Source organism: Lagenorhynchus albirostris, chromosome 1, assembly GCF_949774975.1.
Source record: "Lagenorhynchus albirostris chromosome 1, mLagAlb1.1, whole genome shotgun sequence".
Taxonomy (NCBI): Eukaryota; Metazoa; Chordata; class Mammalia; order Artiodactyla; family Delphinidae; genus Lagenorhynchus; species Lagenorhynchus albirostris.
Window position 1 is genome coordinate 4657734 of NC_083095.1, and position 22891 is coordinate 4680624.

Sequence of the window (22891 nt, forward strand, 5' to 3'; positions counted from 1 at the left end):
TGTGTCCTGGCCAGAGGGGCTGCCATGGGGAGGGTTCTATCCTGGCTCCCATGCTCACTAGCTGGGTGCCCTTGAGAAAGGCCCTGGCCCTCCAGGCCACAATTCTTTCATCTGTACAACGGGTAGCTTCCCCACTCCCTGCCAGGCCTCGGGTGAGGATTCAGTGAGGGGACTGTCAAGGGCACGCAGTAGGTCTCACTGGGTGATTGAGTGATTGAATGGCGGTGATCTCGGGGGAAGCTTCCAGAGGAGGTGATGGTCACAGGTGTCCTTTGGGCTTTGGTTACTGATGGGGAAACTGAGGCCCAGAAAAGCAGCCTCCTTCCTCGGCCCCAGTGCCTTGCAACCACCAGCTGCTGCTAAAATCTATGATCATAACGCCAGTGTTCTTTTCTTCCAGACTCAGTTTGGCCCCCAGGACTGTCTCCTGTGGGTGTGGAGAGGTGCGGGGTAGGTGGGGAGGTGAGGGCAGAGGGACCAGGGACCAAGGGCATCCCGGAGGGGCCCAGGGGCACGTAGAGAGTGCTGGGATTGGGCAGGCCACCCTATGCCCCGCGCTCCAGGGTCATCAACAAGCCTCCCACAGCCCTGATTACCTTTATGATCCCCAGAATTCTGGAAAGCGGGCCCCACCGCCGGTCCAGTTAATGCGTGCCCGTGTCTGTGGTGGGGTGGTCACATGAGTGAAGCCAGCGTGGGCTTCGTGGTGGGCAGAACCTGATCATCAGAGTGTTGCACGGCAGCCTCTTCTCACCTGGGCTCCAGGGCAGCGTGGCGGGCGCTGGGAGCTTCATCTGGGAGCCTCACCTGCGGTCGCACCACACCACCCACCTGTCCTCCCAGCGGACGCCCCCTGCACACGGATTCTGGGCAGAGAGCAGGTGTGGCCTTGGGGCAGGGGAGGGGTCCAGGGCCAACGTGTGCACAGTCCCACCCTCCAGGCCCCCTCAGTCTAGGGGGTGAGGAAAGAGAGTAGATGAGCAGCGGTGCTGGGCTGGGTGCTAGGAAAGACGAGGCCAGGCGGGGGTGCCCAAGGAGCCCCAACACAGCCAGAAAGGGGGGCCTTGGGGGCTTCCTGGGGCCCGCTGTGTGGCTGGCCCTACCTCTCCTAAGGCAGCCTCCTTGGGACTCCCTGTCCCGACTCACCCACCAGAGGGACAGCCCCAGGCCGGAGCCTGTCGCCAGTCGCTTCCACTGTGGAGCTCCCCTGGGGCTCCCGGCGCCCCGAGCAAGGGGACCGGACACTTGGCCCACACTTAGGGCCAGGCGCTCTCGGCCTCCTGCCAGCTGCCCCAGGCCTGGGCTCTGGCCACACTCATCTCCCGGCCTTTGCCCAAGCTGTGTTTCCCGCGCAGATGGCTGGCCTTCTTCATGACGGGCACGGGATGACCTCTCCTGCCGGTGCTGGAGGCCCTCCTCCATGGGGTCACCTCTGTCTCCGTACTCGGGCTGCCAGATAGAGTACAGAATGGCCAGTGGAATTTAAACGAGTTTAAATAAATTTCACTGGGCATCCTCTACTTTGTCGGGCTCCCCGACCTCAATAAACAGCTGGATGCTTACTTAGTGTAAGTACTTCCATGCCGTGTTTTGCACATACTTACACTGAACACTCATTATTGACCTGAAATTCACATTTCACCCTCTCATGATCATTTCAGGGCGCTCAGCCCTTATGGAAATCAGAGAGCAACTTCTTCTGGCAGAGCCAGACAAACAAAGCCAACCCCCTAAAGCCGCTGACCTCAGAGGCAAGGAAAAGCCCAAAGCACTGGAAGCTGCGGAGGGGAATTCGGGTTGATTGCCAGGAGGCCCGCAGCCTGTTGACCTGGGGCGGGGCGCGCTTTCTCCCTCGAAGCCCCAGTTTGCTCATCTGTAAAATGCATTCACTCTGTGTTTTGCATTCATTCAGCGAATGTTTATTGGGCCCTCCTGGTTGCCAGCCTCTGCTGCAGGGTCTGAGGACCCAGCAGGGAACGAGGCAGACAGAAATCCCTGTCCTGGGGAGCTGCCACTCCAGGGGGGTGAGGCCAAGGACACACAGGCCCGGCAGGGAAACGGGGAGAGAGGATGCCTGCAGAGTGTAGGAAAGGCCTCGCCAAGAAAGTTGCGTTTGAATGTTGAGTGAAGGAGGAGAGGGGCATCTGGGGTATCTGGGAGACAGATCCAGGCAGAAGAACAGCATGTGCAAAGGCCCTGAGGCAAGGCCGTGCTGAATGCGGCTGGAAGGTGAGGTCCAGGGGGCAATGGGAAGGCTACCTGCCATCAGGTAATCCGTGAGAACACGTTGGGCCTGACCCTAGCGATGTAGGAGCTTTGGAGATGGAGAGTGGATTGGACTTAGCCTTCAACAGGACCCCTCTGGCTGAGAGCAGGTGAGGGCAGGAGCCAGTTAGGAGGGTGTGCAGCAATGCCGCACAAGAAAAGTTGGACTCAGCGTGGTGGGCGGCGCTGGAAAGAGAAAAGGAGTCAAGGGTGCCTCCAGGCTCGGGGAGGAGTGCTGGCCCTGCTGGGTCGGGGCAGGGATTGGGGAGGGAAGCCTGTGGATTTGGGGAGGGCGAGCGGAGTGGGATACAGCGGGCCCCGCAGGTCTGTGCCGCCTGCGAGATATCCAAGCAGAGACAGAGGCAGCAGAGGGTATGCACGCCTGGAGTGGGGGAGACACAAATTTGGGGGCCCTCAGTGGAGCGATGGTGTTTGTGGCTGGGGCCACCATGGGGTGAGTGTACCCAGGGCAGGAGAGAGATTGGAGGCACTATTCCTGGGTCCTGCTGGTTAGGAGGCCAGGGAGAGGAGGGCCACCCGCAGAGGGGGCTGAGAAGGATGGCCAGGTGAGGATGGTGTTTGCAGGAGGAGGGAGGCGTCGACCGTGCTGTTGGCCGCTGAGGGCTCAGGTCGCCTGGGCACTGAGCTCAGGGACCGGCGAGAGCTGGTTCAGTCGCGTGGAGGGGACGTGAGCCAGGTTGGGTATTGGTCCTGGCAGGCTGGGTGCAAGGACAGGCAACGTTTCTTGGAGCAGAGAATGAGGACAGGTCCAGGAGGGTCAGCAGAGGGTTGTTCTCAATATGGCACGCGTACCTGCATGTTCTTGTGCTGGAGACAATGATGCAGTAAAGAGGGGAAAATTGGTGGTCTGGGAGTGACGGGAGGGTAGCTGGAGCCGCGCCTGGAGTGGGCGGAGGGGCTGCCTGGCGGGCTGTCTATAGTAACAGGCGGGCAGATGCTGGTAGGTGGGGAGACCTGGCGGTGGCATCTGCGAAAGTTCCCTAGGGGTGGCTTCTTTTTTCCCGTGGAAAAGGAAGCGAGGTCATCAGCTGTGAGTGGCGGTGCGGGAGGAGGCGCTGGGAGGTTGAGCAGACAGGAGAAAGTGAAGGAACGGAACGGGATGTGGTGAGGTTCCCGGGTCAGTCTGCCGGATGAGCAGAAAGGGAGGCCTGTCAGCTCGGCCGTGTGACTTCCTGCCATCTGTACAGGTGCAGGCGCCGAGTCTATGGAGAGCTGACCCTAACCAGAGTGGGGTTTGGGAGGTCCGGGAGGGCTTCTTGGAGGAGGTAGATAGAATGAACTAAAGAACAGGGGAGGGGGTGTTCTCAGCAGGAGGGGAAGCATGTGCAAAGGCCCGGCTGTGACTCTGCAGCTGCTCCGCCCACTTGCCCAGGTTGCTCTTCTTTGTCCTGGCCCTGAGCACCCCTGGGTCCACCCGCCCACTGAGGGCTCCCAGGCTGCAGAGCTGCCAGCTCCCAGCACGTGGTTCTGCCTTGATGGGCGTGGGGGGAGGGGGTGGCGGGAGCAGGGCTGCAGCCGCCTGATAAGATGAGGCGGAAGCAAGATGAAATGTTCCCTGCAGCGTCTCCCGTCTCCTGTCTCTGGGCAGGAGAGCAGTGGAGCGTCCGTTTCAACGGGCCGCGAGGAGGGAAGAGGGACTGGTTCCACTGGATGACCTCGGTCAGCAAACCAGGAGAGAGCAGGGCCTGAGCAGGCGTAGAGTTTGAGGTCACCCCCTGTCTGGCTTGAGTGGGTGACCCCTCCTGGCTGTGGGCCCCCAGGCCAGCCCTGTGACAGTCCCCTCCCCCAGTACACACGCACACGCTGTTGCACAGTGGCCTGGCGTGTCCAGAGTCCCCTTCTCCGTGCACGTGGCGGTGCTGGTGAAATTGCTACAGAGTCAGCCCAGGGGCTGCCCAGGGGCTGCGCAGGCGTGTCTGAGCTGCAGACCAGTGCCAACCGGATGCCCAGGACTGCTTCCCTCCAAGGAGAAGCTCACGGCCCACCAGGAAGCGGGATGAGCTGTCCTGTGGGACTCCAGGCCCCTGCCCTTGACCCTGCCAGGTGGCTCACCTCTTAGACTCCAGCCTCTGCCCCGTCAAGCTGGCCGTGGTCGACCCTCACAGGGAGACCGTGCCTGTGCCTTGTCGTGATTCTGACGTGCGGGAGGCAGTTCAAGGAAGAGTAAAGGGCTGCGATTTGCACTAAAATCTGTCATCTCAACGTGAGGGGAAGAACAGCTGCCCAGTGTTGAACCCCAGGAGGGCTGTGTGACGTCATTGCCATGAACCTCAGTTTACTCATCTGTCGTATGGGTGTGGTGCACGCCTCCCTCACAGGGTGGCCTGAGACTAGATGAGTAGGTATGTGTGGGCACCTGGGGCAGGGCAGGCTCTCGGCAGGTGCTGGGGGCGTTGGTGAACCATTCATGCCCACCTGCCCCTCGAGAAGGGTCCTCAGTAGGTTCCCACTGGGGACACAGGATGGAATCAGTGCGGCAGTGAACAAGTTCAAGGGGAATAGAGAAAGACTGTTTGTTCTGAGACACAGAAAAGTGGTGGCCACCAAGCACGGGGGCACAGGCCAGGGCACGGGGGCCGCGGCAGGGGCGAGGGGGCTCTGAGGCCCTGCAGGGGTTGCCTCTGGCTCCTTTTGTGGAAGGATGGTGGTACCAGACCTTCTACAGGGAGACTCAGAGATGATGCCAGCATGGGACAGGGCCAGAGGCTATTCTGCAGGGACCCGCCCCCGGGCCCACGCAGGGCATCCCAAGAGTCTGATGCGGTGGTCCCAAGGTGCCCACTGGAGGCCCAGCTGGGTCTGAGCAGCTCTGGGGGCAAAGACCTTCTCCCAGGGCTGGGCTCACCTTGGCCAAGGTGGCCCGTCAGTGGTAGCTCTGAGGGTGGTTCCATGGTGTCTGCCTCTGCTGGGCATTGCCCTTGACACTGGGAGCTGGCATGAGTCCCTGTGCCGTGAGTTCCAGGGTGTCGGCCCCTGCGGGAAGGGGAGAGGCCAGTGGGGGAGGGGCCGGGTGCTCTCACCAGCACCTCAGGGGAGCAAGGAGGACTTGGGGGGGCTTACCCCCCATTTATCCAACCCCAGAGTAGGCCCCGGGGATATAAAAATGCACCGGACCTTGCAGCCCCGGAGACAAGATCGGCTCCTCTCCTGCAGATGTTTCTGCAGATGTTTCTGCAGCCGTTCACGCAGCACATGCTGCTGGTCCCTGGCTCCACGTGGACACAGCACGGGGCACCGGGACGAGTCGATGAAGGAGGGAGGTGGTCCCAGGGGAGGGCAGGCAGGTAGGTCCCCAGGTCCTTGTCCCCGCAGGAATGAGAGAGGGTGGAGGAGGGAATGCTGTCCCTGGCTGCAGGGGCCTGAGGTGTGTGTGTGGGGGGGGTACCTGGCCAAGAGGATGGCGAGGACAAAGGCCCTGAGGTGGAGAGGAAGGGGCTCAGGGTAACTCGGGCACAGCCTGGAGCCAGCGCGCGGGAAGGGGGCCAGCGCAGGGCGAGGTGGGGGCCGTGGGGGTCTGAGGGGACGGGGGCTTCGGGGAGGAATCTTGAGGAATTTTGCCCAGAGGCGGGAGTGGTCTGGCTGGGTTTCGTGACCTGGCGGAGGGCGGAGACCGGACTGGGGGCCGGCACGGGGCAGGAGACCGGGCCCCGGGACAGAGGCTCAACCCCAGTGACGCTCCCTGGCGGGCAGGCTGGGGCGGGATGGGTGTCAGGGTCCCACCAGTGAGCCCTGGGTGGGGAGGAGTTAACCTGAGCGGGAAGGAGTGAGTGCCGTCCTGGCAGAGGGGACACAGCGACAAAGTCACCAAGATGAGAAGCTGCCTGCAGCGTGTGAAGAATGACAAGCAATTTGGTGTCACTGGAGCATGACTGGGGGCCAGAGCCTGAGCGCGGACAGTGCGTGTGGAGACAGGCAGTGCCACGGGGGTGCCACGGGGACCGGCTCCTGGTACCTGGGAGCCGGAGGGCGGACACTCCTTAGCCCCACCCGCCCCATCACCACAGCCCACCAGGGAGCACCTCTGCCCCCAGGAACCTTGTTCACACCGCGGAGGAGGGAAGGATGGCCCCCGGGCCCCAGAGCTCACGTGTCCTTCCACCCCGTGCCCAGCACAGCATCACAGGCATCGGGGGATTTCAGCCGCATCCCAGACTTGCTGTGTGATCTTGCTTAACCTCTCTGGGCCCCAGTTTTCTTAACTCTAGGAAGAGGCGCTCCCCCATGCCATAGGCCTGAAATGAGAATCCGGGTCAGAACAAGAGCGGTTGTCAGGGATAAATGCCTTGTGTGTGACCAGCGGCAGAGTCTGGGTCAAGTCACAGCCATGCCCCCCATTCTCTGTGCTTCCAGGCAAGCCCCGCCCCTTCCCTGGGCCTCAGTTTCCCAGGGTCCCAGCCTCCCTTCTACTCTTCTGAGAACTCACCTGCCAGGAGTCCCCAGCGGAAGGGCCTTCTGGGGTGGGGACTGGCTGGCGAGGGCTGGGACGGGGACTCCCCCAGGGATTGCTGGACCCAGCTGAGCCGCCAAAGGGGAGACTGGGTCTCTGGCTGCTCCCACGGGAACGGGCCAGTCCTGCCCCTCCTCTCCGTTCACTCAGCAGCGTCGGGGTCATGGGCCAAGAGTGAACCCTGGGCCTGGACTTCCAAAGTCCAGTTCAAATGGAGATCAAGCGGCCGCCTCTCCCCCCACCCCTCCCCCAGCCCAGCCTGCAGATCAGCCCAGGAGGCCAGGGCCAGGGGCAGCCCATTTCACAGATGAGCAGATGGGGGCTTACGGAAGTGGTGATCGACGTGCAGCTCGCGGTCCCCTCAGCCCCCAGCCTATCAAATCAACACTTTCAACCTTCTCTGGGGGGAGGGACAAAATTTGATCCTTAGTAAATTTTTTTTTTTGCTGCACCCCACAGCATGTGGGATCTTAGTTCCCTGACCGGGGAACAAAACCGCGCCCCCTGCAGTGGAATCACGGAGTCTTAACCACTGGACCGCCAGTGAGGATTTTTCATCCTCGCTGTAGGAAATATGACAAATCCAGAAAAGTATAAAAGAAAATTTTTTAATTGCCCAGAATCCCACCACCCACCCAAGACAACATTAACATTCCTTCCCTTCTGCTATCTTGTGTGGCGTCTGTACGCAGTTATTTTGTAAATGGGGTTGTGCTGCCCTTTCTCTTAGCACATACACTCGCCCGTGTCTCTTAGCCTTGTCTGGACGCCTGATGTCCGGGGCAGCGTCCTCCCATCAGATTTCTGCTCCGGCTCCGGGGCCAGCCAGGCCACCGGGAGCCCTCCCTGGAGAGAGTACAGGAAGGGGGCGACCAAGCCCACTTGCGCCTAAAGCTGTGATGTACGTCCCGTTGCCCCCAAGCAGGGTGGCACCGTGGGGCTGGGGTGGGTCATCCACCCGCCTCTGTCCCACCCCCCGCCCAGCCCAGACAGGCCACAGGCAGGGTGAGTGAGAAGGGGTGCCAGGAGGGGTGAAGTGGGTCCTGCCCTGGACCCCTAACATCCAGTAGGTCCCACAACCTCCAGAATACCCCACTGGTGTCCGTCAGCAGAGGTCGGGGGTCACACGCCCTCCATCCTCCTTGCCTCCCAGGCTCTCTGACCAACGGGTCCTGCAAGGAAGGAGCAGTAGCCGGACAGAAACCTGGAGCTGGGGGAGCCTGCCCCCCGTGGCTCCCCTCTGAGGCTGAGATGGGGATGCAGGCCTGGGGTGGGACTCGGTGACAGCAATGCACTCGGGCAGCCGGGGCTGGCAGGTGCCTACCCCCCAGCTCCTACGCTCCTACCCTGCCACCCTGCTGATGACAAGGAGCTCTCCTGCCGGTGGGGGACGATCCCCCATCTCTCTGTGACTGCGTGCCCATGGTGGGCCCGGCGTGGCCCCCGGTCCCCGTTCTGAGCAGCTCTGTCCTCTTCACCCACAGGCTGCGCAGCCCCTGGGTGCCCTCGTGCCTCGGGCAACCCCGCGTCCTGCAGGGCCGACTGGCCAGGTCCTCACCCTCGCTCTGGGACAGGTAATACACCTGTTGTCTCCCCGGCTCCTCGGTGTCTCTGCGCCTGTCCCCAGACGTCCATCCCACATCTGCATCAACTCCCCCGATGAGGCCCAGAGAGGGGGAGGGTGTCGGCTGCCAGCACACCCTTGCCATTGCTTCCCGGCCATCTGGTCTTGGAGGCGAGGCCCCGGTGTCCCCACAGACCAGCCCTGGGCTCGGTCATCGGGCTCAGGCCTCTGCTGAGCAGCCAGAGGGGCTCCTGGTGGGAGGCAGGCGGGGTCCCACTCTGCGCCGAGGGAGCTCATCTTTCTCCCCTGTGAGGTGGGGAAGCCTTCCAGGGGCTTCCCACGGGCAAGGAGGGAACCACGAAGCATGCACCCACCAGCACACACCCTGCCGGGTGAGGCCAGATACTGATCAATTCACCAGGACCCAGGTCAAAGCGAGGGGACCCCCCCGGGCAGCAGTGTGAGCAGGGCTTCCCGAGCCCCCCAGCCGGGAGGGTGACCCTGATCCGGAGGGTGGCGCATGAGGGATTTCCAGGCCCTCCCTGTGCATCTGCTGAGGGGCCCCCTGAGCCAACTCCACACCAGGGGGGAGGCAGAGGCACTGAGCATTCCCCCCATGGTGCCTGCCCCCGGCATCGTCTCTTGGCGGTTCTGATGATCCGGGGAATGCAGGGACCACGGTGACAGCCCTGCTCCCTGAGGGTGGGTGCTTCAGCGTGTGGGTGCACACATCCCCGTTTTACAGATGTGGAGACTGAGGCTGAGGTCAGGCAGGGCTCGGGCAAATTCCCTGGGAGGGAAAGGCAGGAAAGGATGGTGGTACCAAACAGGTGACTGAAGACCTCAGGGTGCCCAGCCCAGGGCCCTTCCTGGACCAGGCAGGGGAGGGGACATGTCCAAAGCTCTGGAGTAGTTGATGGCCAGGACTTGGTGAAGGACTGTGAAGGGTGGCCACAGGCAGTGAGAGGGGTCACCACGGCTTCTCAGGGTCTGACTGGGGACCGCTGGTAGCTGTGACCTTCCCGGGGCTGGGGAGCACAGGGGGCAGAGAAGAGTCAGCACTGGACGCACTGGCTGTGAGGTGCCTGTAGGCCTTCTGGGAGGAGAGGCCGGTGGGCGGCTGGACGTGGAGGGCAGTAGAGCCCTAGAGAGAGGTCGGGGCTGCAGATGGAGGCTGGGGAGGGGTTCGTGTGTGGCTGGGCACAGAGGACCTTAGGCCTGAGATGTGCGGGGAGGGGGCGAGGGGTAAACCAGGGCCCTGAGGATCAGCCTGGGCGACGGAGCTGGAGCGGCAGAGGTGGGGAGGCGTGGTGGGGCACCGGGGTTGGCGCTGCTGTGACTGAGGGACCAGGGGGGCGTGTCCAGGGCCAGGGCCCAGGTACCTCCAGCAAGCGGGCTGGGGGCTGTGGCAGCCCAGGGCCGGACCCGCTGCGGCTGAGGGGTGGGTGGGTGGGTGTGAGGGGCTCAGGAGGTGAGAGCAGTACTTGACGGGTGGTGGGACAGAGCCGCCCAGTATGTCTGGAAGGCCATCCGGAGGCCAAGGGTAAACTGAGGCTGGGGTGGGCCGGCTCGATGAAGCTGGCTGCCTCGCGAGGGGCCGTCGCGGCTCAGATGCCCGTCTGGCGGGTCCCGGCTCTGCTCGGAGCCCACCTTACAGCCCTGTCATATTTTCCTCCTCCACGTGCCTTGTTGGTGAACCTGCTCCCTTGTTCACTGTTTGTCTCCCCTCGAGACTATAAGCTCCGCGGGGCGGGGACCACATTTGTCTCATTCGTGCTGTGAGGCGCAAGGAATGGTGGGACAGGGCAGGAAAGGAAGGAAGGAGGGTGACGGGTGGATGCATCGTAGGGGGATACGGCTGGGTCACGTCAGGTGTGGAGAGTCTTGACGGCAGGGTCCGAGCTGTGGCTGCAGGCGAGTGACCAAGGTGGGGGGGGGCGAGGGCTCAGGTGGCCCCACGGGTGCTCTCACCTCTTTCCGAGGGTGCGGACCCCGCCTGTACCCTGTGACCGAGGGCTGTGGGTGACCTGCAGCCCCTGCAGGATGACTGACTTCAGGGGCCGCCGCCCCACTCCCACGCCTGACCCCATGTGTGCAGGGGGCCCTGGGTGACATGGGAGAGCCCCCAGGAAGCTCGCCAGCCCCCTGGGGAGAAAGGCCTGGGCCAGGGGCAGTCTGGGACCTGTAGCTGCAGGGGGCTTGGAGTGAGTCAGTCAGGCGTGCTGCCTGGAGGAAGCGGCAGGGCCTGCTTGGCAGCCATGGGCGGGCACTCTGCCACTGGTCTCCCTCCTTGCTTGTCACTCTGCATCTTCCTTGGGGACCAACTCTTGGGAGGACCCACCCCACCCTTCTCTGAGGTTCTGAAAACGTAGGCAACTCTTTATTTTTATTTATTTATTTATTTATTTATTTATTGGGGGGTATGCGGCCTCTCACTGTTGTGGCCTCCCCCGTTGTGGAGCACAGGCTCCGGACGTGCAGGCTCAGCGGCCACGGCTCACGGGCCCAGCCGCTCCGCGGCATGTGGGATCTTCCCGGACCGGGGCACGAACCCATGTCCCCTGCATCGGCAGGCGGACCCTCAACCACTGTGCCACCAGGGAAGCCCTATTTTTATTTATTTTTAAGAATGTAGACCTGGGCAGGAATCCAGGAAGGCTTAATCGGGGCTCTCTGGGTGTGCGCCTATGGTAACACGCGTGGTTTACAGACAGGGCCCAAGACTGAAGCCCACTCTACCCCGGGCTCTGGAGGAAGCCTCCTGCTTGCCCACAGCAAACCCACCAGAAGTTACCATCCAAAGGGTCTTAGCTCCAAATGGTCCCCTGAGGAGGGTTGGGCTTCCTCCAGCAAACAGCCCAGTTGGGCCCCTACTCCGACCCGGACACCTCTCTGAAGCCAGGGCTTTGTGTCCCCAGGGCAAGATGAGGACAGTCGCAGGTGGACTGGGGGGGTGCGTGGCGGGGACCAGCAGCCAGGTCTGTGTGATGGCAGGGACCCCGCCCACCCCGTGACACCATGGAGTTCACCTTCAGGCTGCACCGTTCTGGGCTTCGTTGTGACTGTAACGTAGGGGGTGACGGGGGCAAAGTGCAGGGAGTGACAGAGCAAAGCGCACACCCAGGGCACTGAACGGCAGCTTGAACCTTAGCCTCACTCGTTCGTGGCTAACAGCCAGCAGAACTCCCCTGGCGCCCCTCACCCACCGGGCCGCTCTCCCTTCCCTGCAGAAATCAGCCCTCCCGGCTATTTAAGGTGAGTCCTTCCCCCTGGGCCCCTTCTGCGTGCTCAGCCAGTCAGGGGAAAGGTGCCTCAGGTCGGCCCGTGGTTAGGTGCTCCCTGGGACCTGGGTGGCTGCCGACAGGAGGGTGTGGCCCCTGCCCTGGTGGAGTTCGCGGCCAGTCCCCTGGGTGTGGCCACCACACCTGTCCCTCCTGCCTTGTGCCCAACAGTAGCTGATGTGAATTGATGGCATATGGCTCAGAGGGTGAATCATCCCGTTCCTCTTTCCTGAGCATGGGAACTCGGCGGCCTGGGGTCCCAGAGGAGCCCTCAGTCTGTGGGGAAAATAGCGCCTCAAGAGCCAAGCCTGGCCCTGGAAGGCTTCCTGGAGGAAGGGAGACATGAGCAGGCCAGTGGTTTTCTGAGTGTCTGATGCTCTGTGCAGCTAGCTGGCCACTGTGGCGGATGCTACCTGGACGTGGGGCATCCAGGCTCATCCTCTCCCTGGCCCAGAGATCACACAGCCTGCTGGGACCACACAGCCGATTTGGGGAAGACAATCCTGGTCTAGGGTGTGGCACTAGTGCCTCTGGGCCTCAGCGTCCCCAGCCAGCGCTGTGGAGGAGCAAAAGTGGGGGACCCTGTAAGCGATGCCATCTGGAGGTCGGCTCGCAGACCGAGAGACTGGGTGCCGATGGGTGCTCTTTAAACCAGGGTCCTTTAAGCCGCCCCAAGCACTTGCCCCCCCCAGTGCCAGACTGGCTCAGGGTCAGAGACCCTGACCCCCGGGGCGGGGGCTGGGCGGTGTGCGTGCTTGTGGTGCGTGTGCGCGTGCGTTGGTGCGGCCTGGCGCACCCCGTGCGCACCCACCGGCGCCTCGAGCTCAGCGCCGCGGCCCGGCCCGCCGCCGCGTGTCGTTGCAGCGCGCTGCAGGAGCAGAAGGGCGAGCTGCGCAAGCGGCTGTCCTACACTACGCACAAGCTCGAGAAGCTCGAGACCGAGTTCGACTCCACCCGCCACTACCTGGAGATCGAGCTGCGCCGAGCGCAGGAGGAGCTGGAGAAGGTCACGGAGAAGCTGCGCAGGTAAGGGGGCGGGGCCTGGGAGGGGCGGGGCCTGGGCGGCGCGGGGCCAGGGAGGGGCGGGGCCTGGGGGGCGGGGCCTGGGCGGCGCGGGGCGCGGGGCCGGCGACCTGCCGCTAGCAGGGCCGTGCCTCCCACCCGAGCTGGTGACCCCATTCGTACACGGGGAGTCCAAGGCTCAGCGAGGGCAGGCGGCTCTGACAAGAGTCGCGCTTTGTGCCAAGAGCTGCCACACCAGGATCTGAACTGGCGCTGGCTACTGCCGGGTACAGGCTCTTCCCAGGCACCTCTGCGTCCCCTGCTCATTCTTTCTCTTGTATCTATGTGGTGGGGCGGCAGCAAGACACAGGAGCAGCCATCCCTAGACCCAGACCCCAGCCACTGGCGCCTGGGTCTCTGACCGGGAAATGATGTCCAGCCTTGGAGGTGAACCAGCATTTAGAGACGGTTCCCTTGAGCAGCACAGCAGCCAGTGACAGCAGGCTAGGGTGCGGGACCCTGAGCAATGGCTCCCTTAAAAACAAAACTTCTGTAAACATCGTGCTGCACGTCTAAGATGGGTATTCTTCTCAAAACTATTACACGCTTTCCAGGCTTCTTTTAGGAAGAATGAAAGGAAACGCAAACTTTGCTGTTGGCTTGGTTTGTTATAAATGTTTATAGAGCATTGGATTTGCAGGGAGGCTGTTTGTCCCTCACTACTTAAGCACCTCCAGCCTCAGTTTCCCCACTCGCAAGACAGGGGCAATAACACTACACATAGGTTGTCGAGAGGATGGACACTGCCCCTTCCACCGTCACACCGCATGGCGTCAACGGCTTCCCACCCAACACCTGCCTCCGTCTCAGCCTCTTCCAGGGGGAACCGTATCCTATTCACTGTGTGTCCCCAGCACTCACCCCAGGGCACATCACACAGTCTTCAGGTTAGACCCCTGCTAAACTGCTATTGAACTGTGAACCCTTTCGCCAGCTTTGTAAGGACTGTGTGTAAACTGTGAGTTAACCGGCTCTGAGTGAGGACCCGACAGAGTCCCTTGTGAATAACAGGCCTTCCCTTCTCATCTACAGGGGTCCTCGGCCCTGGCCCAGGAACTGTTGCAACAAGTTAGCTTCAATCAGATGCTTTCTAGCACAGGAGCAGTTAGAGCAGGGTGGGGCCTGTGTTCAGCCCTCAGCGGGCTGTATGGCTACGGGGGCCGTGGGAGGGTCAGGCCTGGCACAGCAGTGACGTCAAGGCCTCCGTTCCAGGATTCAGAGCAACTACATGGCGCTGCAGAGGATCAACCAGGAGCTGGAGGACAAGCTGTACCGCATGGTGAGGGCACGCCACACACCCCCACACCCCAGCACTCCCAGCCCTGGGCCCCCAGCTCTGGAACCATGGTGAGGACCTCGGGCCTGGTGGTCATGCCCTTACCCATGAGGAGCTGGGCCAAAGGCCTCGTTTCCACGCTGCCCACTCCCTGCTCCCCGGGGTTGGGCCAGTCCCACCTGTCTCTGCCCTGATTGGGTGCTCTCCAGCACTCACCTATCACTGTCCCCATGGTGCAGAGGAGAGACTGAGGCTCAGAGAGGCAGTGACTTGCCCAAGGCCGTCTGGCTCCTCCCTGGCAGAGCGGGACTGGAACATGGGCTGCTCTGTGCTCTGACCCTTGCGTGCCTTGGCCTCCAAACTCCTCCTCGTTATCGGCTGCGAGAGGGGACCCAGGAGGCCCCAGGCCTTGGCTGGCTGCTGAGCGCCTCCCTCTTCTGCCTGTCCCCCACCTCCAGGGCCAGCACTATGAGGAAGAGAAACGAGCGCTTAGCCACGAGATCGTCGCCCTCAACAGCCACCTGCTGGAGGCCAAGGTGACCATCGACAAGCTATCGGAGGACAACGTGAGTGCCGGGCCATTCTGACCCTGAGGGGCTGGCGCAGGGCCGGGTGGACAGACGGGATGGTCAGGACCTCACGGAGTACCTGGGCAGTCGGGGAAGGACGGGGGCTGCCTCACAAACTGCATCCCGCGAGACCCTCTACTGGAAGGAGATGGGACTTGAGATAGGGAGCATGGGGCCACGCTGTCCCAGTCAAGGCAGGGCTTCCTGACCCCAGGGTTGGGGCGTGGCCACTCAGGACTCCTGCCTTCGGCCACTCGCAGTGGACATCAGAGTCCTGTGGCTACCCGTGGGTCCTGACTTCCAGGGTCCCGCGAGAAGGGCCCCGCTGCCTGCCACAGACCCGTCAGCTGAGCACACACTCACTGATTAGCCTCTGCTCCTCGCCGGGCCAGACCCTACGAGGCTCTGAGAATACGTGTGAACAACACAGGCAAGCGCCCTGCCCACGTGGAGTTTACATCTGAGCAGGGGAGTGGGGAGGGCGGACAGTAAACAGGATAGATATGTCAACTGTGTAGTGACTTAGAAGTGCTAAATGCTGCAGAGAAAAATAAAGCAGGGGATGGCGCTGGGAGTTGCCAGGTGCAGGATTAAGGGAATCTCAGTCGGGTGCTTCTGGAAGAGGCTGCTGGAGCCGAGACCTGAAAGCGATGAGGGAGCTAGCCAGGCGACAGCGGGGAAGGGCGCTTCCCAGGCAGAAAGAGCCACAGCGGCAAAGGTGGGTCTGAGTAACTTGAAGACCAGCAAAGAGACCAGAAGGGGCTCTTGTGGGGAGGAGAGGCCGAGGGTCTGAGATCAGAAGGAAAACAGGAGGCCGCATTGTATAGGCTTCGATAGGAATCTGGGGGTTTTTTTTGAGTGAAGTAGGGAGCCACTGAAGGTTCTTGAACCGAGGGGTAGCCTGACTGAACTTACTCTTACTGGGCTCCAGTGGTTGCTCTGCTGAGGACAGACCGTAGAGGACAAAGCCATGAGTGGGAAGGTCAATGAGACAGCAACCTGGGAGAAAGACGATGGTGGCTTGGCCAGGATGGCGGCCAGGGAGGTGTGAAGCGGGGGGCTTGGATTCTGGTTATATTTTGAAGCTGGAACCAAAGTGATTGACTGATTTGGGATGTGGGTTATGAGAAGAAAAAATGGGTCCAGCCCCACTGCAGGGGTCCGAGTCTGCTGGAAGGGAGCCACCTGCCATCTCCTGGGCTGGGACCTTCTGGGGGAGACGTGGGAGGGGTGGCAGGCGTGGGGCTGGAGCCGGGCCCTGGACAGCCAGGTGGAGATGCCACAGGTAGGAGATGGCGGAAGAGTGCACAGAGATGAGCGGCGGCTCTCAGAAGACTGCTAACAGCTTGGTGGCAGGTCTGGGCTGGCCAGACGGTGCCTGCAGCCCTCTGACGCCAGCGGCAGCCAGTCTGGGGCCTCACAGGAGCCCAGTTCCCAGCTCTCAACCAACTATACCCTTTCAGGGATGCACTGAAGGAGTGGGAGACCCGGGTTCCCTCCACTGTGCAGGCCAAGCCGGGGCACCAGCCTCAGTACGGAAGGTGGAGGGGCGCAGCCACCAGGACCAGGGTCAGGGGATGGCAGGGGCGCCCACGCCCTCAGCAGCTCACCTGAGCTGCAGGACGCCTGGGCCTGGTTGACTTGAGACAATGGGAGCAGGTGGACCTCAGGGCCCATCGGTGGACCCCAGGCCCCCCGCCCCCGTCAGAGCCCTGGCTGCAGAGGGTCCCAGGCCGGCAGTGGGAACCAAGGCCCAGCGGCAGGCACGTGCAACAGAGATTTTCCAAAGATGAAACCAAAACCCCTCGAGGCCTACTGTTTGCATCTGTTTTCAGCTCAGGAGGCTGAGCTGGTCCCCGCCCGGACCTGGGGTCACACAGGCCCTCTGCCCCCCACTCGCCCTGACCCTTGCCCGGCCCTGCAGCCACGTCCAAGTCCAGGCCTCACTCTGAGACGTGGGAGCGGCAGGCCCGTTCCTCGTCCCTCGCCGTTGCCGGCGCTCTCCACCGCGTTCCCTTGGGAGGGACTCAGAGGCCGCGGGCAGGGAGACCGGGCCTGGTGTCCATGCCTGGGGCCTCTGGGACTTTAGGGCACGTTGCAGGCCCTTCTTCTCCCACTGCCCCCCACCCTGTGGGAGCTTCCCACCCGGGTCAGTGGTGGGACTGCCTGGGAGGGCGCCCTCCATGCCCCAGAGGCTCCAGGTCAGAGCAGGGGCCCCCGTTCTGCAGGAGAGAGTGTGAGGCCCAGAGAGGGTCCTCGTGCTGCCCACTGCACAGCTGGTTCTGCCCGCCGGTTTCCGCATTGGCCACTGGGCACCGGTCAGGGTGGCAGCGACCTTGGCGAGGGGCGAGCCTGTGCAGAACAGCTTCTCTTGTCTTTTAGGAGCTCTATAGGAAGGACTGCAATCTAGCGGCCCAGCTGCTGCAGTGCAGCCAGACGTACGGCAGGGGCCATAAGGTGTCCGAGGTAACGTGAGCCCCGCCCCGGCCAGGCCCACCGCTGCCCCTGCCACCACTCGGGGCCCCTTCCTCGCAGGTCCCACCCTTGAGAGCGAAGGGGCTGGCTGCGCCCGAGGCCCCCTGGCCCTACTCGATCCTGCCGTGCCCTGGCCTATCTGGGTACGTGGTGGAGGGACCACCGCATAGACACCTCCCCGCCAAGCCCGGACAGCCGGCGCACCCCCCACCCCGTTTCCTCCGGGCACAGCCCCCAGTCCCCACCCGCTGTGTGAGCCCCCCCGAAACGCTGTGGTTTGGTTTGGGTACAATTCCTAACAGTGCTCATTTCAGAGATAAGAAACTGGCTTCACATGAGAGTCACTGGGCCAAGGCCACAGGGCCCAGCCTCGGACCCAGGGCTCCCACCCCAGCCAGGCTGCCCTTCCCCTCACCCAGGCCTTTCCACCTGCCGCCTCCCGGAGCCTGGGCCACACCTAAGACGCTCACAAAATAGATCAAACAGTAGCGGGACGCCCCCCACAGGGCACCAGGCGCTCCTGCGGAAACCGCTGGGCGCCTGGCTCTCAATCTTTGTCGCATCTGTTTCTGAGTCTGTCTGGTTTGGGAGCACCCAGGTCACGTGCGTGGGCCGGGGGTGCCCTCCCAGAGACCCTGGGGCTGGGAGAGCAAGTCAGCACCTCAGGGGAAGGCCCGAGAGAGGCCTGAGTCAGAGCCGGGTTCCAGCCTCCAGGCTCTGCAGTGCCCCACTGGAGTGGGCCGGGTTGGGTGGCGGTGACCAGGGGTTCATAGGCACATCCCGGGAGCTTGCGAAATAGAGCATCCCGGGCGTCGGCTCCAGCTGGTGGGATTAGAGAGGCCCTGGGCAGGTCCCCGGTGGGTCAGCCTCGGCTGCCGGTCCGGGGCTGACCGTGACCCCCGTCCCCTCCTCTTCCTCGCGGCATCCCGTTCTAGCTGCCCTCAGAGTTCCAGGAGCACGTGAGCCTGCACATGGAGAAGCAAGGCTGCAGCCTGCCCTCCCCGCTCTGCCGCCCGGCCTACGCTGACAGTGTCCCCCCCTGCGTCCTCGCCAAGGTGCTGGAGAAGCCAGACCCCGGCAGCCTGTCCTCCCATCTGTCGGATGCCTCAGCCCGTGACCTGGCCTTCCGCGACAGGCTGGAAAAGCCGGGCCCCCGGCCCCCCTACAAGGGGGACATCTACTGCAGCGACACGGCCCTCTACTGCCCCGAGGAGCGGCGCCGTGACCGGCGGCCCAGTGCGGACGGGCCCGTGACCGACGTGGGCTTCCTGCGGGCCCAGAATTCCACTGACAGCGCGGCCGAGGAGGAGGAGCCCGAGGCGGCGGCCTACCCCGCGGGCTACCGGCACGGGGCCTTCGGGGGCTACGCGGCCTCGCTGCCCACGTCCAGCTCCTACTCGAGCTTCAGCGCCGCGTCGGAGGAGAAGGAGCACGCCCAGGCCAGCACGCTCACCGCCTCGCAGCAGGCCATCTACCTGAACAGCCGCGACGAGCTCTTCGGCCGCACGCCGCCTGCGGCCTACGGGAGCAGCTCGCGCTATGCCTCGGCCGCGGCTGCGGTGGCCGCCCCGCTCGAGGCCGAGGCGGCCCCGGGGTTCGCGAGGACTGTGTCGCCGTACCCCGCCGAGCCCTACCGCTTCCCGGTCTCCCCCGGCCCCCAGCCCGCCCTGATGCCCCCCAACCTGTGGAACCTGCGGGCCAAGCCGGGGTCGGCCCGGCTGGCCGCAGAGGACGCGCGCGGCCAGTGGCGGCCGCTGAGCGTGGAGGACATCGGCGCCTACCCCTTCCCGGCCGCCGCTGCGGCCGCCGCCGCCGCCCCCGGCCGCGCCTCGCCCGGCGGCTTCAACGACCGCTACTTCGGGGCCGGAGGCGGCCCAGGCGAGAAGGCCGAGGGCCGCGCCAGCCCCCTCTATGCCAGCTACAAGGCTGACAGCTTCTCGGAGGGCGATGACCTCTCCCAGGGCCACCTGGCCGAGCCCCGCTACCTCCGGGCGGCCGGTGACCTGAGCCTCAGCCCCGGCCGCTCGGCTGAGCCCCTGCCCAGCTACGCGGCCAGCGAGGGGGAGCGGGAGAGGCTCGGGGTGCAGCTCTGTGGGGCGGGGGGCAGCCCCGAGCCCGAGCACAGCCCTCGGAGCTCCAGGGATTCCCTGGAGCCCAGCTCCATGGAGGCCTCCCCGGAGATGCACCCCGGCGCCCGCCTCAGCCCCCAGCCCGCCTTCCCTCGGACTGGCGGCTCGGGGCTCAGCCGCAAGGACAGTCTCACAAAAGCCCAGCTCTACGGAACCCTGCTCAACTGAGCACCCACGTGCAGGCCTCGGCCGTGGCCACCCCGCACACCGGGTCCCGAGGGGTGCTGCCTCGCCTCCCTGATACCCGTCCTCCCGGCCCCGCAAACGAGGACCCCGTTGAGCCGGGGGAGGGGGCGCACCCCACCCACGTGTCTCGTCCGCCCCCGCACCGCCACGGTGGACCGTTTCTCACACAGCAGCCTCCTTCCCCACCGGAGATGAGCATCCCCCCTTTTATAAAGCGCAACTATTTTTATAGAGCAAAAGGGTCTTTCTTAACGCACTCAGCCTCCAGCTCCCTGGATGGTGGCCTAGGCGTTTTCGACGCGACGCTCCTTGATTTTCGGGTGAGGGTGAGTGGGGCCTGCCCCTCAGAGGGAAGGACGGTGTCCTGCGGAGACCCCCCGCCAGCCAGTGACAAGGGAACCCTGACGCTCTGTCCACAAAGAGGGGGACTGGAACGGGTGGAGGGATGTGTAACGTTTTCAGCTGTTCTTGCCGTGTGGCCGACGACCGACCACCCCCCAGCTCCCCCGTGGTCCGTAGTCCCAAGTGGGGCCGGTGCTCGTCCCCCCAGTGTCCCGCTCCCCGGTACCACCTCGCTCTACCTCAGATGTAATGAGGCCCTCCGACCCCGGTTTCTGTAGCTTGCTTTCCTGTCGTCTGTGATGCATGCCCCGTCTCAGTACTGTATTTTGCATTCATTAATAAAAGACGTCGGTGGAAAGAATTTGGGTTTGGGTAGTTTCTTCTCTCCCCTGCCTTTTGATCTCGGGACGTGTGGCCTTGGGTGTCTCCCCCCATCCTCCCCTCTCTGAGGCCAGGGCAGACTGATGATAACACTCCTCCCCCGCCCTGGCACCGTGTCGTCCAGTGTTTGAATTCTTCCATCGTCTCAACCCACTAAACGTTGTTATTGCCATTTCATACAATGTTCCTTATAGACTTTGCTTCTGCCTCAAGCTTCCTTAGGATGTCCTTTAGTTCGGCTCTGCTGGTGACAAACTCTTCTGGGTTTTTTTTTTTTTGCTCTGAAGATGTCTTTGCCCCATTTCTGAAGGATATTCTCACTGGGGAGAATGTCAGCGGGGGTCTCTTACCCTCAGTGCACAGAGATGTCCCCTGGCTTCCTGCTGGGGTGGGACTCGCCATCAGTCCCCCCCCTTCCCAGGAGTTGTTCTCTTGGTGCTAATCTGTCTTCTTCTCTCCAGCTGTGGAAGATCTTCCCTTTGGTTTTCTGCAGTTTCCCTGAGGTGTGTCTCGCTGTGGATTCCTCCTTGCTGGGAATTCACAGGGAGTCTTGCATCTGTGCATTGGTGTATCTCAGTAGTAGAGGAAAATCCTCAGCTGCTTCTTAAACTATTTCTCCACCCTTCCCTCCTCCTGGGACTGCCATCAGAACCTCTGTGTCCCTGCCTCCTTAAGACCCACACCTTGGTGTCACCGTGCTCAACCTGCATTCTTCCAGGTCACTAATTCTCTTCTGCTGCGTCCATTCAGCTGCCCAACACAGCCACCACGTTTTTAGTTTTGGTTATTAATGTTTTCCATTTCTAGAAGTTCTGTCTGGTTATCCTACAAACCCACTATGCCACTTTCTAATAGTTTCCTATTCCCTGGAGAGATTTCCAGGCTTGTCTTTTGTTTCTTTAAACAGAGCGGGCACAGCTGGCTCACGGTCTGGGCCTGACACGTCCATCAGGTGGGGTCTGTGTGGACTGTTTATCTTGGCTCCTGCCCATGTCGCCTTGTTTCTTTGTGTGCCTGGTTATCTTTGAGCATGCTCATTGATGCCCTTGAGAAAGTACTTGTGAACGTTCTGCAAGGCCTAGGATGGAGCGCCCCTCCTCCAGGGGGCTTCATGTCTGCTTCTTCCCACTGGGAGGGGACCACCTCGGCCCAGGTGCACACCTGAACTTCTCCGGCCCACCCAGCTTTGTGTAGCTCCAGGGTGCCTGCACCTGACCTGCCACTGCAGGCCCGGCTGCCCACCCCAGGAGCAGATGCGCCCCAGGAAGCAGCCTGCTGGCGGGGGAGGGGCTGGGGAGAGGCTCCGGAGTCAGCTCCCCTGTGTGGGGCCCGGTTTCCCTGTGGGCAGGTGGGGAAGCAACCCTCACGGAACTGGGGGGCAAATGAGTGGGTGGAGGGGAAAACACATGGCCCCCGGCACCCAGCAGGCTCTCGCTCAGAGACGCTCCCAGAGGGGCCCTGAGCCTCGTCAGCACCACGTGGGCTGTGAGACTGGACAGCAGGGCTGGGAACCCCGAGGACTTTGCAGTCTGGGCCCAGAAGGGCGGGCCCCTACATGGTCACTTCAGAGTCTGACTGCTCGTCCCTGCAGGTGGCCAACAGGCCTCACAGAGCTGTCCTGCCATGGCCTCTGAAGCCAGCCACGGCCGGGATGGGCTTCCCTCCTTCCCTCCTTCCCTCCTTCCCTCCTTCCCTCCTTCCCCAAGCACCCCCTCGCTCCACTCCGGTCCTGCCTCCCTCCCAACAGGACCCTGGCTGTGCACCCACCGTCCACCGACCCTTCTGTCCATGTTTCTTCTCAGCCCACAGCAGGCAGTGCAGGGCTGTGTGACCTTGGGCAAGTCCTGGGCCCTCTGGGCCAGTTTCCCCTTCTGGAGCCTGAGGACTCTGACTCGTGAGATTCCCAGGGGCCCTCGAGACTGGTGGCTGTCCCACTGCATGGAGAGCCCCAGGCTGGGCCAGAGATGGGTCCCGAGGGAGGGGAGGAGCGCAGGCTTCCCGGGCCTGTCCGTCTGCCCACCGGGACGGTGGGGCTCACAGCCACCTCACGGGGGCTGCGAGCATCAGCCTCGCTCAGCAACAGACACAGCCACGCTGGCATCTCAACATGAAAGCGTTCTTCTCCCACGACGGCTTCAGATTCACGGGTGAGGCGAAGGTAGGCACTCAGCCCCAGGAAGGTGGGTGGAGGGGCAGCCCACACTCCTTTTTCTTTCCTGCTCCATACTTTCTAAATTTAGCTCTCTTATTTTAAAATTGCAAATGGTGAACTCGTAGACGCCTTGCAGAGGATCAGGGTATGGAGAGCACCTGCCATTCTTCCCAGTAAAATAACCTAAGAAGGGGTAGGGCTTGCAGGGCACGTAGTTAGGAAATCAAATCCACAGGGGAGGGGTGCTAAGAAGCAGCTGCAGTGGTGTCTGGGGATCCCTGGATATCCCTGTCCCAGGAGGGTCAGAGCTTCGGCTGGCTCCAGGTGACCAGTGTGGTAAAGAAACGGCCTCCAAGGACAGAGATTTGGCTGGTGTTTGCCCCGAGAGAAGTCAAAAGGGTCCCAGCCCACAAAGGCCCCATGCAAGCCGGTGACGGGTCTGGGACCCATGGTGTCCCACAGGGCTGCAGGTAGCCGGGGTGTGGACTCAGCACAGGGGAGGGGCCGGGCAGCTCGGTGGACAGGGAGGTCATCCCCTGGCCACACCCCAGCAGCCACGCCAAAGCCAGTCGAGTACGTGTGTAACTGATGCTCATTAAACAAAGGAGTGGTCATATTGACATATCACAGTGGGGAGAGCAGTCAGCAAACCACGCGATGAAATTCTCACTCAGTACACACTCCACATCAAGGAAGGCAGAAAAACGCCCGCTTCGGGCTGGGCTAGAAAGCAGGATGTCT

General features: G+C 62.7%; 1 protein-coding gene across 6 annotated transcripts in view; it reads left to right on the forward strand.

Annotated features, from left to right (window-relative positions):
* The window catches only part of BEGAIN (brain enriched guanylate kinase associated), a 43999-nt gene extending 24033 nt beyond the window's left edge, over nt 1-19966 (forward strand). Inside the window, exons 3-8 of one of the 6 annotated variants that reach the window (XM_060159958.1) lie at nt 8218-8307; nt 12443-12604; nt 13853-13919; nt 14375-14482; nt 16868-16951; nt 17896-19966. In XM_060159958.1, coding sequence (XP_060015941.1) covers nt 8218-8307; nt 12443-12604; nt 13853-13919; nt 14375-14482; nt 16868-16951; nt 17896-19257 — 1873 coding nt within the window. In that variant the 3' untranslated portion in view covers nt 19258-19966. Of the gene's footprint in view, nt 1-8217; nt 8308-9765; nt 12605-12940; nt 13162-13450; nt 13528-13852; nt 13920-14374; nt 14483-16867; nt 16952-17895 lie in introns of those variants that run through there. The other 5 variants (XM_060160121.1, XM_060160200.1, XM_060160040.1 and 2 more) reach the window with 5 other exon arrangements.
* The last annotated feature ends 2925 nt before the right edge of the window (nt 19967-22891 follow it).